Source organism: Lonchura striata, chromosome 10 (assembly GCF_050655825.1).
Source record: "Lonchura striata isolate lonStrDom1 chromosome 10, ASM5065582v1, whole genome shotgun sequence".
In the NCBI taxonomy this organism is placed as follows: Eukaryota; Metazoa; Chordata; class Aves; order Passeriformes; family Estrildidae; genus Lonchura; species Lonchura striata.
The window spans coordinates 15,303,422-15,317,824 of NC_140712.1; the positions used below are offsets into that span (position 1 = coordinate 15,303,422).

Below are 14,403 nucleotides of genomic sequence, written 5' to 3' on the forward strand. Positions count from 1 at the left end.
AAGGAGGTGGATATATCTTCACTTGCTTTGTCCAAGCTGGTATACTTGTTGTGGTAGTGAATTTAAGAGTGATTATTTTGACTTGGTTACGTTAATTCACTGTAAAGGCAATGTGTGGAATGGTTTGCTCCGAAACTCCCCAAAAGCAGAAGTGTAGAGGAGATTCAGCTTGTGGGAAAGGTGTGTTTGTCACTTGGGCCATGTCAGGGATGAGGGCTGCTCCTGGTTACCTGCAGCCACGAGAGTGAGAGGCTTTCATGTGCAGGGATAGAAGTGGGGAGCTGTGCCTGGAGCTACATCAGGGAGACAGAGATGGCACTGCAGCTTCTTTCAAGTAGCAGGGATTAAAAAGCCTCTTGATGGAGCAGTAGGAACCCCCCCCTCCACACTTGGGCACAGTAAGTGCAGACCCAGGAGATCTTGCTAAGGCAGACCTGAACCATGAGATCAGCCCCCTCAATAATCTGCTGATCATTCCTCACCCCATCTGTTTGGAAGTCTCTCATGAATTTAAAGGACATGTTTTAGAAGTATTTTTCAGCTCTGTTCCCAAAACATTTTGGAGGGGTTTTTTTTCCATTTTTTTAGTGCTTGCTATTGTGCTTGTGTTACAGAGCCTGTCAACCCCTGCAGCACCCAGCTGTGCTGGCCATAGCCACAATTCACACAAACTGCCAAGTGTTGTTCTGCTTAATATGACAGATCCTTCCGTGATAGCTGTGCTACAGCCAGCCCTGGTGAATGTGTTGGGAAGGATGGTGCCCATGTGAGTAAGATTTATGTTTGTTAGGGCTGTGGTGAGTGAGCCTGAAAACACTGCCTTCCCTTTTTCAAAAACTCTGAAGATTTATCTCCCCAACGCATCCTGAGTGTGTTTCTCTCTTTTTTTTAAATGACTATCCCCAGAAAACTTCCGTGGCTTGGTTTTTTTCCACCAGCCCTCTCCCTTGAATGTAGTTTCTCCTTATCTCTCCCCTGAGTTGCCACCTCCTCTTGCAATTCTTGTGGTGCTGCTCTTCCTGCTGCTCAGCTGGATGTGCAGACAGCTATAAAACGGAGTTTACAAGAATCATCATCATGGTGCTGTGCCATGGCACCACAGAGATTCTTGTACATTCCTCCTTACAACTGTCTGCATGCAGAACTGCACACTGGCAAGAGACAAGGACTGCAACTTCCCTGGTGGGAGCTTACAGAAATGAGAATACAGTTGGAAAGAATAGTATTGGATAAATGCTCTGCCACTGCTGGAAAACCAGAGCCTGATTACAATGAAAGAATGGATGCGAAACATTCCTGGAAAAAGGAATATATTCAATTGCACAATCATCTCTGGGTTACCTGTTGATGGTAGGGTATGATCCTCTTTGTTAATTAAGGGTTCAGCTTCTTGCAGATGCTTGCATATATGCTCCACAGAAAGACTTAACATTGGGAAAGGACTGTACACAGGTATAACTGAGTGTATTTAAAGGTATTGTTTTGACCCAAAGAAAGGAAATGTACTTGAGAACACAGCTAGGAGTTAAGTATTCACATGAGTTCCCTGTGTTATATTCAGACAACTTTGTAGGAGAAATTATTCAGCTGTTTCAGTGATCTAAGAATATAAATCTCACAGCCAGGACATGGGATTTTTTGCTATTGTGAATATATAATAAATCACTGCTCAGTGTAACCATGGATGATGTATCTGTTCCTTAAATAATAAATTCAGCAACCATGAAAGCCATCTGTTTTGCAGGTGTACAGTCTAGTCTTAAAGATTAATTTTGAGAGTTTTTCAGCTTCTGCTGCTGCCATACAGCAGGGATGAGTTTCTAGCTCCATATTTTATTGTTCTCTTTGCCATTCTTACTTTGTCTGCCTTGGGAAGGGTTTAGGATGGTGGCACAGTAAGGCAGGCAGCCTGCTGGCCACTAGAACTGCTGATTAACCAGGAGCAAACAAGAAGATTTGAAAGTGTGTCTTGAGTGAGTATCCCCTCATTAGCCTGAACTGATCTTTTAGCTGCTGGGTCAGACAATAAAGACCTAATAAAGACTAAGAGCTTGTCCTTCCAGCTCTGATGACCAAAGAGAACTGACTTACTGATGTAGGACACAAGTTGCTTGTTTCTTTTACTGATTTTTTTTTTTTGTTGTTGTTGTTTTGTTTTCTCTTATTGAATCCAGGCAGGCCACAATGTAATATAGGGAGTTGTGGCATTGGGAATCAGTTCAGGAGTCTGAAGGGTCCTGAGGCTGTGGTCACTTTTGGGCTGAGCCTGGCTGAGGCTGACTAGCTAAGAAAAGGATCCAATACTCCTAAGGAGCTCAGGGACAACAGGCACTTGTAGGGTGTAAGAATTGAGTATACCACTCCACCTAAAGGGACTAGCTGTCATCCTTGGTTTAGTAAATCACAAACTCAAAAGGTTGCATGCTAAATAAATGCAAGTTGGCTTAAAAATACTTAGGAAGAGAGAAGGCAAAATTCTCCAAGAAGGGAACAGCTAATTCTCTATGGTCGCAGCTGGCTGCATGGCCCTGTGTATCCAGACAGATAATACTGCTTGTGAAGCACAGGGTAATTATAGGGGAGTGGCTGGGGACGACAGTGCTTTGTTCCTCCCTTCTCCACAAATTTTTGGTCAACTGAAGGCGAGGCCAGGCAGTAGGAGCTGTTGGAGGCTGCTTTGGCAGCAGGTCAGGAGCAGCTGGGTGATACAGTGCAGCCTCCTGCATCCTGTAGGTGCTGCACCCCCTGGGCTGTGTAGGGCTCCAGGTTCAAGCACTGGAAAGACATGGGTTAGGGGTGAGAATTAGACACTGGGGAAGGGAGAGCAGCAGCATCTGAAGGCCTGTGCCCAGTGATTAAATTTGAGTGGCAGAGATCTGCTCACCTTCACTCTGCATCTGCTCTGGAAGCAGGTGCTGCTCCTGGGTAATCTTGGGGAGAGCCCACAAAAAACAAAGTAGAGAAAGTATAATGCTGAGGGAAACTTGAGAAGCATTGGACAGCAAAGAAGGTAGTCCGAGGGGAAAGAAGGTACAGTGGAAAAGGGGGTACACTCTTCTCCTAGAAACAGTGTGTCTATCCTGCTGATCACTGAGCAGTGCAGAGTGAGATGTGTAAACTACAGCTGCAAAAGCTGTTCTGACACCAGTTATGATGATGAAGCTTGTATGTACATGAAGTATCTGAGCTTTGGACTTGAATGTCTTTAGTGCTAGAGTTGAAAAAGTTGCTGACTTAGGCTGCCTTGAAGGCTCTGATTTCCAAGTGGTACAGACAACTGTCTGTGTTCTGCAATTGCAATTACACAACAGCAGCAGCTGGACAGCCTGCCAGGACATCAGGACAGCCTTCTCTCAGCTGCTTTGGGGCTTTTCAGGACATTAGGAAAGTGATGCAGAAAACAAACTCACTATACTTCTGTACATTCCAGGAGCTGGGGATGAGCTGTCTCAGGAAAAATGTTACTCTTGTGTCACCTGAAAACACCCTGTTCCAGGATACCTGATGCTCGTACACAAACAAGGAGATCTACCCTCGTGGGGTGTAATGCTGATACTCACTTGGGGCTAAGGTAGCATATGGTCCTTGCTTCTTCTTCTTCTAGAATATCTTGGGATGGGGAGAAAACCTCTGTCACAGCTTGCACATGTCAGTAGTCAGCGTTGTAGAGTCCATTCGGCTGTTTGCATGCTGGCACATTTTCCACAGTTCTCCTTCTCCCCACTGCCTCCTTCACTGGCCTAGAGACCAACAGGATTGCCTAACTTTTCAGAAGGCCAAAAGACACAGCTGGACCATACAGCTGACTTGGGGGGAGAAGCAATTCAAACCACATAGAGTAATCTCTTACCAAGAGTGCTGCCTGTGCTCACAGGACTGCAGTCATGCTTGCTCTGCCTTTGCTGGACAGACACTTTTCCAGAGTATCCACTGATATTTGTTGTTCATGCAGATGTTAGTCTGTCATTCCTTCTGCATAATTCTGCCTGCCCATGTCTCACATTCTGAAGTATTATCAAAATTGGATTTTGGCAACAACTTTTTGCTCTGGGCCTTTACATGTATTTTTGTGTGACTGGACAGGAGTGAACGGTCCCAGTGCTCATGCATGAACTCTTACAGTGTGCAGTGGGAATTGGTCAAGGTCTGTGTGAAATGTGGGGGGAAATAGCAGATATAGGGAATAGTGGGGGATATCTGGGGGGCAGTATGTTCAATCTTTTATTAAGAATATGAAGGAACAAATGTAATTTCTCTGGGAGAAGGATGAGGATGTGGCTGAATCGTTTCTTTTCAATCCTTTTAAATTTTGACACGTATGTTTTGTTCTCTAAATACTTTGATCTTCCCCAGCACCCACTTGTCTGCAGATGAAGCTGATAACAATCATTCCAAGCTCTTTCCTAGCATTCTTTCTTATTCTGCAGTCCTGAATGAAATTCAACCTTATTATCCATAAATAACCTTTGTCATTCCCCCAGCTGTCTCCTAGAGCTAGTTCGCTTCTGACCTCTCCCTTACTGACTCTGTACTGACCTTGCACTTCCCCCACAGTCCTAATCTGCCAGTGTCTACACTCCTAGGCTTCCTCTGCTATTTTGCATGATTTTTTTTGGTATTTTTGTAACAGGGCCCACCATTTCCTGAGCTGCACTTCAGCAGTAAGTGTGAACAAGGCCCTTTATCCACAGACTTAATACAGTGCATTGACAAACTACTACCATTGGCAACAATTTTGATGCTTTCATCCCTTCTCTTTGATTCTAGGCTCTGGTTAATCTTTACTTTCAACTGTATTTTTCTATTGGCAATAAAACCCAGTACCAGTGTTTCCAAACTGTAGAGAAACAAGACAATTCCAGTGCCAGTGTCTTGTTCAAAGGGCAGTTTTTTGTCTTTAGTTGAGTTTTCATCAGTGTGACAATAACCCCAGTGATTTTTCAATGGCTTTTATTAAACTACTAAGGGATTATTCAGTCTCATCCTCCCATTCAAGGCAGTGTGAGTTGTCATCTGAAAATCTTGCAAATTGATTTTTTTTAATGAAGTCAGGCTGTAGAAATAATCAGTAATAACTTGCCAATGGACAGCTGTGGAAAAACTTTAAAAGAGCAAAGTCGTCATGCACATCATGTCTGCATGTACATTTTCTAGTTTTGTCATGCTGTTATCAAACAAAACATTTTCCCCTCCCCCCAGTATTTGCTTGTCATTTACATAAATTTTTATATTAGTTGAGTGGGAATTTGTTTGCATTCAAAGTGGAAAGCAGAGATTTTTTCCAATATTGATTTTTTTAAATGACATTGTGAATTGTACATTTTATCTCTATGTACCTGCAAACCAGACCCATTCATTTTACAAAGTAGAAAGCTTAACTCTAGGTGTCAGCACTGTAAACTGAATGTGCAGCTCTGAAAATGAAGTTTTGCTGTCTCTGACTTCTCCAGTGCCACCAGAAACAAAGTGCAATAGCAGTTTTGCTGACAGATGCATTAGGGCTGAGGAAGGGAGCTTGCACTTAAGCTTAACAGCACAAGTAGGAATTGCAGCATTCTCTTCTTCCACAGTCTTTTTCTAGCTGAACATAAGTGTGTTCTCATTAATGGCATCTAGTAAATAATGATTAATGTAAAGGAAAGAATGAGGATGAGATCCATCCCCAAACAGTGCCCACTGTTTCAAATGGGTATGGTAAGCTTTTCCCTTCATTTATTGTTAAATGGTTATATTGAGTGGGTGTCCAAAGTGATGAGAGGGCACAGGAAGCTGACTTCTTTTCCTGGTTCAAACAGGCTCTTATAGATCAGATTAATGGGGTGGATGATGTTTATGTGACTATTGCTTATCCTTGAAGCTGCACAGTCAGAAACACTGGGGAAGGAAAGACTTGATTTTCCAGCCGTTAATGCTAGCAATTATGAGAAGTAAATAAAAGCATTTCTGCATTGCGAGTACTGTGGTTATCCTGAAAAACCACATTTCTCAAAAGCACTGACTTTTGGCTTTGCATCCCTCAACTTTACAAGGTACTCTCATCTGGATCAAGTGATGCTGTTACATATACGAGTGAAAAGCTGCTTCTTGCCATTCTTGTTGTTCTGTAGTAGCATATTTTGCTTCTAATTATGACCTGATGGCATTTGTCATATGGTTAAGGTACTAAGGTTAAAACTGTGGCTGTCCTGAATGCACACAAGTGCGCTCCTGCTGAATTGGATTCTTCTGAAACTCAATGAGTCTGCCGGGGACCACAGAAGTGTTCATGATACAAAAAGAGGAGTAGTTCAAACAGTTTCCTCATGTAACACATCGTTTTCCCCTCTTCAGATGCTGGAGCTTATTGATAAAAGTAATCTCTCTGGTATTTGGTTTTCACCATGTTCCTAAATCTGAAATTTAGTTGGACCTTCCCTAAACTGTTGCCTCTGAGTTGTTCTTCAGCTAGTGAAAACAGGCAGGACCTTGGAGAAGCACCTCTGTGAGTCGTTGAGAATAAAGGCAGCAGAAGCTACGAATGACATAGTGAAAAAAGCAAAGGGCACGTGAAGATGCCGTTGGGTTGTGTGTGGTCTCTGGTAGAGTACACTTGTACGTCTGTCATTGAACCTGGGCTGCACTTGAGCTGGTACTTCCGAACAAAATCGTCTACGGCAGTAACTTGTTCTGCCCTGGGCATGGTGTCTGAAGGGCTTGAAATACAGCATGTTCTCTCTTAAAGTACATGCAGACATCTAGTCTCCCAGCACATCTATAGGATAAGGAAGCATAGTTACTTTCATATGATATAGAAACTGAAAAGGTTTATTTTACATACATATTCCAGGAAAAGTCTGCCTGCAGTTGATTTCCCAAGCCCCGGAGCCTGGCTCCACCCATAGCACCATCTTCCCTTTTCACAGGCTTTGCTTTCAAAAATATTTTCAAAGAAATTGGCATGGGCAGAGTCGAAAAGGAAAACGATGGGAAGCAACAACCGAGTCCGTTGTCCGGTTTCCGAGGCAGGGCACCAGGTGTCTCACGGGGCAGCCGCTCGCTGGTCCCCGCGGCGGCGTCCCGGGGCCGCCCGAGCCCCGCGCGGGTCGGGCCGCGCTGCGGGCGCGGGGCCGCGGGCCCGGGCGGGGCTGGCGCGGCATTGGCCGCGGCCGCTGATCTGCATTGACGCCAGCGCGGGCCGGAGGTCAGCGCCGCCGGGCGCTGCATTGGCTCGGCCGGAGCCGGGCGCGGAGCCGGGCGCGGAGCCGGGGCGGCGCGGGGGGAGCCGCGGGGCGGGGCGGGCGGGCGGGGCGGCGGAGGGGCCGCGGCCGCCGCTGAGGAACATCAATAATAACAAGGTGAGCGCGGCGCGAGGGACGGCGGCTGCGGGGAGCCAGGCATTTCCCTGCTGAGGGATGCAGACACCACGGCCCCGGGAACCAGAGCTCTCGCCGCTGCAGCCCTTGCCGCCGGGATGGGACGCTAGGATCGTTCTCCTTCTACTTCTCGCTCTTTTTAATTTTTCTCGCCCCTTTTTTTTTTATTATTATTTTTTAATTTTTCCCTTCTCGCCGTTTCGCATCACTTCTCTGCCCAAAAATTCAACCGCATCATGGAGGCCCTTTGATGCGCCCGCCCGCCGCGCCAGCTGCCCCCGCGGCTGAGGGAAGCCCTCCGGGCCGTGCCCCATTCCCCGAGGGGGCTCCCCGCGGCCCGGCCCGCCCCTGCCCCGCGGCGCTGAGCCGGGATGCCGCTGCGGCGGCCGGAGAGCCCCGCTGCCGCCTGACGGGGGGCTCTTCCTTCCTTCCGACGACGGGAACCTGAATGTCACCCCCGCGGCGGCCGCCCGCCCGCCCGCGACCGAGGCGGCGCGGGACGTGCCCAGCGCGGCGTCAGGAGCGCAGCCGGCTCCCCGGGGCGGCCGGGCGGCTTTCGCTCTTCGCTGGTGGTTTTTAATAAATCGTTGATTTTTTTTTTTTTTTTTGGCCCCAAAGCACACCCCAAAGCGCACCCCCGGCACAGCGCAGCGCCGAGTGGGACCGCGAGGAGTGAGCGCGGCTCGGCGGGAGCGCGGACGCGGAGGTGGGGAGCGGCCCCCGGCCCGGTCCCGGGTTAATCGGTAACGCGGAGCAAGCCCGGGTGGAAAATGCGCCGCGCTCCGGGCTCAGGGGAGGAGATGGTGCCGTGCCCCCGGCCGCTCTGAGCGCCGAGCCGACGCCGAGGTGTGTGTGGTTTGGGGCTTGTTTTTTTTTTTTTTTTTTAATTTTTGCCTTTTTTTTGGTCATTTTTGCCGGTTTTTTTCCGTCTCCCCCTCTTTTTTTATTTTTTTCCCTGCTCTTACAAGAAGGAAAGAAAACGTTATCAAGATTCTCAGATGGCTTAGACAAATTAATAATAATCTGTGAAAATACGAAGTCGACCGGTTCTTGATTTCCCCCCTTCCCTCCCCTCCAGCTCCCCAGCCCACTGCTGAGATTGAGCTAAAAGGACCTGTTTCCTGGAGGACGAGAACAGACACGTTTCTGGTGGTGTAGAAGGGACCGATGGCAATGCTTCAGAGTGTAGCGGAGACGCAGGAGAGAGAGTCAACCTGTTAACAAAAAAATTAAGCAGGGGGAAAATATCAACGGGAAGGAAAGATATATATATATATATACCCGTATATATATACAATTTAGAAGTATTCCCCAGGTGGCCACAAAGCATGGGCTGTGTTCCAAGCACCAACCTCTCTGAGAGCAGAGTGATCTGTCACAGTAGCAATGAGTCTGAGGAGTACAATTTCCCTCACCAGACCAACACAACCATGTCTCAGCAGCAGCAAGGCAACCCCGTCCCAGGATTATTCATTAAATGCTACAACACATCCACTTATGAGGCGAGGACTAATTCCTCTAAGAAAGACAAGAGGGAGAACAGCCGGAGCATGGAGGCAGAGGCCCAGACCGGCAGATCCAATGTTAAGGTAAAAAGGGTGCTAAACACGAGCACTGTTTCTCTCAGCACAGGAGTTGGCTGTAGCGGTTCAGCCCCAGGAGTCTCCCGGCCGTTGTGCGGGATCTTTTCCTGGCTTGGGCTTTACTTTCGTTTATAAACTAATCAGTGTCTTGGCGACTTTGTAGAGGTACCCAAGCGTCTTTCTTCATTCCAGAAAATGAGTTTTCCTAATTGTGGGAAGGAGAGCGGTGTTAATTGTCCGCATGGATCGTTGGAGCCGGGGCTGCTGGGGCGCGGGGCTGCGGGGTCCCTCCGGCCGCGCTGGGGCCGCGCCGGGCACGGGGGATGCGCGGAGCCCCGGGCCGGGCTGGGCCGTCCCGCGGGGCTGTTTGTGCTTGTCCCCTTTGCAAGCGGGACAGATCGCGCTCTGGAGCGATCTGCGGGCTGGGCTGGTCACTACATACCTCTTCCATTTGGAAAGTTGAAGGGAGAGCGGCAGCGTGTTTTGCTCTGGGTACTGATTTACATTGACAACTTGTTGACCTTCTCTGTTGCTGCAAATAGAGTATTTTTTTGCCTTTTTTCTCCCCGTGTATTTGCACCCATGCTTTTGAGTAGAGGTATGATACAAGACTGTATGGAGTTGATAGACACATACTGAAAAAAATTGTGATTTGTGATTATTTTCTTGGAAGTGAGACAGTGGTTTGGAGCGCTTGTTTGTCTGCTTGCTTTTTATCTATCTGTTTATTTATGGGTTGTACTTTAGCTCCTAATGTCATAGGTTTGGATTATAGCTTTGCTTTTTTTTGAAAGCTATTTTGTAAAAATTAGTAGTTGCAAATATACATTGTAGCAGCCCTGGGGATATTATATAACATGGCTGATCTGTTCTAGTTGCTGTGATAAGAACTGAGATACACATGCTGTAAATATAAGATACAGGTTTGAGATGCAAGTGAGATCTAGCTGAATGTCAAGTGTTTTGCAGACTAACAGAAATTCTAATGATGTGTTGTTTTCTTACGGTTTTTACTTGCTTATTAAGACAACTTTTAGATTATTGACCTGGAATAATTTACTTCAGTTATGTGGGTGATTTTCTTTGATTGTTTTCCTTCAGATTTAGTAATCTTTGGTCATAGTTAAATAAATTTCATAGTTTAAAAAAGTCTTGAAAATTAGCAGACGCTTTGAGAGTAGTGAGCTGGTGAGGAATTAACAGTACTTAACACAGAACGAAGCTGAATGGTGGTGTAGTAAACGAGATTTTTGTGTTAACAACACTGCACAGGAAATGGACTTTACGGCCCTGTTCACACGCGATAGATGAGCTCACGGCATGTTTAACACAGCAGCCACGCTGAGAAGCTTAAGTTGTCATCTAAGTCCTGACAATTGTTTTGCTAGCTGAATTTTTAATAGTGATTATAATTACATGTTACAAAACCTGAATCAAAAGTAGTCTTTTAAAATTTTTGTTCTGTGAACTTGGCTTCTGTGTGACTGTTTAAGGGGAAAAAATCCCTCAAAGCTGTTTCTAGAAACACGTGTGGGAAGCAGTCTCAATTTAGTTAAAATCTGTTGTTCACCTTCAAGAACTTTGTACAAATTCTTGTTACTAGGTTTGGACACTTCAGCCAGACACTATAGGTTGCTCTTGGTTTGTATGCATGCTGTCATCTCATTGACAGTCACTCAGATTTTTATCACTCAGTCACATTTTCTGCCCTTGTCATCACTCTTTAGCGCAGTTCTGTGAAAGATGGGTTCTGAGAAATGAAAATGGAGTTCTGTTTGTGATAAGTTGAATACAAAATCTGTTGGACACATCATGTCTACATTATTTTCACGTGCAAAATCCTGTCATAGCCTTTAGAGCTGTCAGGCAGCGTGGTATTTCTTTCTCTGCTTTTATCATTAGCGTGTGTATTACGATCAGATTTGCAGTGCTAGATAACTGTGCTGTCTCAGAGATTGTGCTGGAGTGAGGGATCACTGCAGAGCAGTTTTCACAGCACAGTGAAGTTGTTTGGAAAGAAAGAAAGTGTGAGAAAATTGAAAACAATGTGCAGGAGCCTGAAATTCCTGAATGCAAAAGGAGCATTGGGCAGGATGTTGTGCTGTTTTGTAATTAAAAGGATTTTTGACTTGAGGAAGAACTGTAAGAGTTAGGGTGCTACTAAGAACCATTGCTATTTCTCAGAGTATATAGTACACTATTTATGGCTCTGGGATTCCTTCATACAAACATTAATTACTACAAACCTGGTGTGCTTTGGGCACTGGTGGTGTCACCCAGGATTTGTGTGAATATTCTCAAATTAAATTGTGTGTATATTCTCAAATTAAAGCCAACAGAATGCTGTGTTAGAGCTATGAACAAAACTTGGCCTGTGTGTAAATTTCATGTTTTCACTTTGGCTGGCATTAGTTTCAGTTTATTAAAACATGTATAATGCATAGTGCAATAATTTTTACTATTGATATTGCTATTACTGAATCAGTTTGCTGGCTATAGTGCACATTTTTCAAGTCAGAAAAAAAAGACAAAAAAGTCCCTTGTTAGTTGTAAAATGGCATTACAACTATTGCTAATTAACCCCTGACTTACTCTGATTTTTGTGTTCATGTCTTGTTATATCTTTCTCCTGGTCAAATAGTAGAGGATCATTTTCTGGAAGGGTGGTGTGAGCATACTGTATTTCATGATTTGTATCAATTTATAAGCTGTAACTAAAAAAGTGACATATTCTTTTCTAGTATGAGGAAACTCTAATCCACCCAAATTTGCGGAATAATCCTGAAAGTGTGTGTGTACAAAGGTAAACGCCAATACCTATTTCTGCTGTGTATGAATATGGTGACAGTATGTGAGAAATGGAAGACCTCTTTTAGGTCATGACACCTGTATCTCCCTCCTTAATTAGTATTTTCATAAGTGGCTTTTATTTATAATTATATAATAAATACTAGCATCTTGGATTAAGTGCCATATTTAAACAGCGAGCCAGCCATGGACACTCTTCCCTTAATTTTCAATGTATTGCCTCTGCAGATGAAACCCTGTACTAGTGAAAGATGAGCAGGACTTTGATGCAAGGACTGGGGTTTGATTATCTAGTGCTACATAAAAATCTCAGGGAAGTTGACTCAAAATTGTGATGGTCTGTCCTTTTTATATATATTAGTTATGATTTTCAGATATTTTTGTAGTTGAATTTGTGATAAAGGAACTTGGATTTATAGAAACCTGCTTAAACACCATTAGAATAATAACTGTTTAATCCATAACATAAGTGGAGTAAATGCTGAAAGGCATAAGGACTTAATGGGCATTTATTTAGAATTGGCTGGGATATTCATAATCATATGCTATCTCAACATCCTGTTGTGTGTGGCTCTTCTCCAGTGCATTAATATACACTGTAACACCTTGATTTTGCTCTGTCATTCTTTTACGTATGTAAGATTTCCTTCCTCTTTCCTTGAGGAACTCTCCTTGTTGGTACATATAATGCAGAAGTATGTGCATTTGGGTGCAAGGGGATCAGCGAGTAAATCCATACTTCATTTGTTTGAAATTAAAATTACTCCCAAGTCAGAGGGCTGAATGTGAATGAATCTTTTGATTTATCAGCTGATGTGGGGCAGCCAGTTTAAATCCATGTCCCTACAGCCAGTAAGTTTTCTGCATTCAAACCCTGAAATTGCCTGTGAATTTTGCAGTCACTGCAAACCAATGTTGCATAATTCTGCATAGGCTGTATGCTATATGGCACCTGCAGTGCTGAAGTGGATCTCATTTCAGCACTTAACAACACGTTATTTAGTCCATTAAGCTGTCTGCTCTTTTCCTCCCTGTCTGGTAATTCCTTTCCCTTGGAACACATGAGCACTCCTTCCCTTTGATACTCCCACACTTTCTGTCCATGCTTCCACTGAGGCCATCCACCTTCTCTTGAATTCTCCCTGTTCCCACTGAAACTGTCCTCAATCATTTCCCCGACAAGCTTCCCATCACCATTCCCTCCCACTTCCACTGACGTCAGCTCTCCTGTACAGAGATCCTTGCTTGCACTGAGAGGATCCTTCCCACGCTGAGATACATGAACTTTTCTCAGTCTTTAGGGCTCCAGACTTTCACACTGATACTTTTAATGCTGTTGTTGTAAGGCATGAACCTTTCTCCAGGGGATGGGAGTCTAATTTTTAAATTGTATGAAGTGAAGTGGTGTAGTAACGTGTGAACTGGGCTCATATTTAGGTCTAATTTTTATCTTTTAAAATTTCCTGTTGTTTGTTATGTAAATTGGAAAAAACCCAAACTATAAATCACTCACAGTATATAGATGGCAACTACAAAGACAGCATAAGCTGTGGTACCTCTTCTCAGCATGCAAACCAACTCATGCAAAATGTGTCACTGCATCTGAGGGCAATTCTTGGTGTGACTGAGATGAGCAAGATTAGACCCTGAATTTTTGGAGTATTTATTGTTGGTAAAACTTTGCTGAAACTCAGCTGAAAATTCTTGTGCCTTTTCTGTTGTTCTTCAGCGCTGCTGTCTGAGTTGGCTCTGTGTCTTTTCCCTGGCTATTTTATGTAGTTAAGTACTAAACTTTTCCTTTTCTGCCACCTGAATCTGTCGATAGAGGAAGTATTAAAACATTAGAATCAAGCCTTTATTTCTGCAGTTCTAGATATTTTTCTTATTTTGTTGTACCTTTTGTATTATTAATTATATGGCTCAGATTGAAATGTACGTACATTTACAGTGAGAAATTTTCTACTTGTAGAGTGTACTTATAAGCCAGGCAGAACAACAGGTGGTGATGTATTAATGAGTTTTTACCATTCCCAATACTACATGTGGTACGAAATTCCAATGCAAGTTAACAAGTTTGCCTTGCTATTTAAGATACCAGCAATTCAGATTTTACATTCAAAATGCTAAGTTTAAGATACGAAATGGTTACACCTGCTTGGAAATACTTTTCATTCAATTAACTGTAGGTTGGAGGATGCTTACAATCTATGTGGCAATGAAGAATATCTTATTAAGAAAGTTGTTCATGGTTCATTTGAATCTAAGAAAAAGTAGTATTTGGAAACTGTTTTGCTTTCCATTTTGCGTGCTTTAATATTTTTTCCTCATGTTCAAGTGTAAATGTCCATGTCAAGAAAGGGAGAGGTATTTGAATGAGAATTATTTTTACCATCTATTGAAATTGTTATATCCAGCTGTCACCACTACCAACAGTGATAAACAGCTGTTTTGTTTTAGTATTATATGAACATTTGTTCACCTCTCTTGGCTGTCACATTGAGAAAGGACTCCAGAATTGGCTTACTTAAGCAATAGTAACAATACACTGAAAATACTACACTTTTTGAGCAGTTGGAATCTCAACTTTCAAATGAGTCTTCAAAGAAGAAATAAGTATTTTGAGATATGGACAGCTAAAGCTTTTATAGCTCTCAGCAAAA

General features: G+C 44.0%; 1 protein-coding gene across 19 annotated transcripts in view; it reads left to right on the top strand.

Moving 5' to 3' along the window:
• Nucleotides 1–14,403, top strand: part of LOC110474267 (high affinity cAMP-specific and IBMX-insensitive 3',5'-cyclic phosphodiesterase 8A-like) — a 163,715-nt gene that overhangs the window by 27,278 nt on the left and 122,034 nt on the right. For 13 of the 19 annotated variants that reach the window (XM_085588825.1, XM_085588826.1, XM_085588828.1 and 10 more), the window contains exon 1: nucleotides 9,299–9,427. The exons of 3 other annotated variants lie outside the window; for them this stretch is intronic. Coding sequence is in view for 2 of the 16 variants with exons in the window: in XM_085588840.1 (XP_085444966.1) it covers nucleotides 9,131–9,427 (297 nt within the window). In the remaining 14 variants the exon portion in view is untranslated. 3 more of the 19 variants (XM_085588844.1, XM_085588839.1, XM_085588840.1) reach the window with 3 other exon arrangements.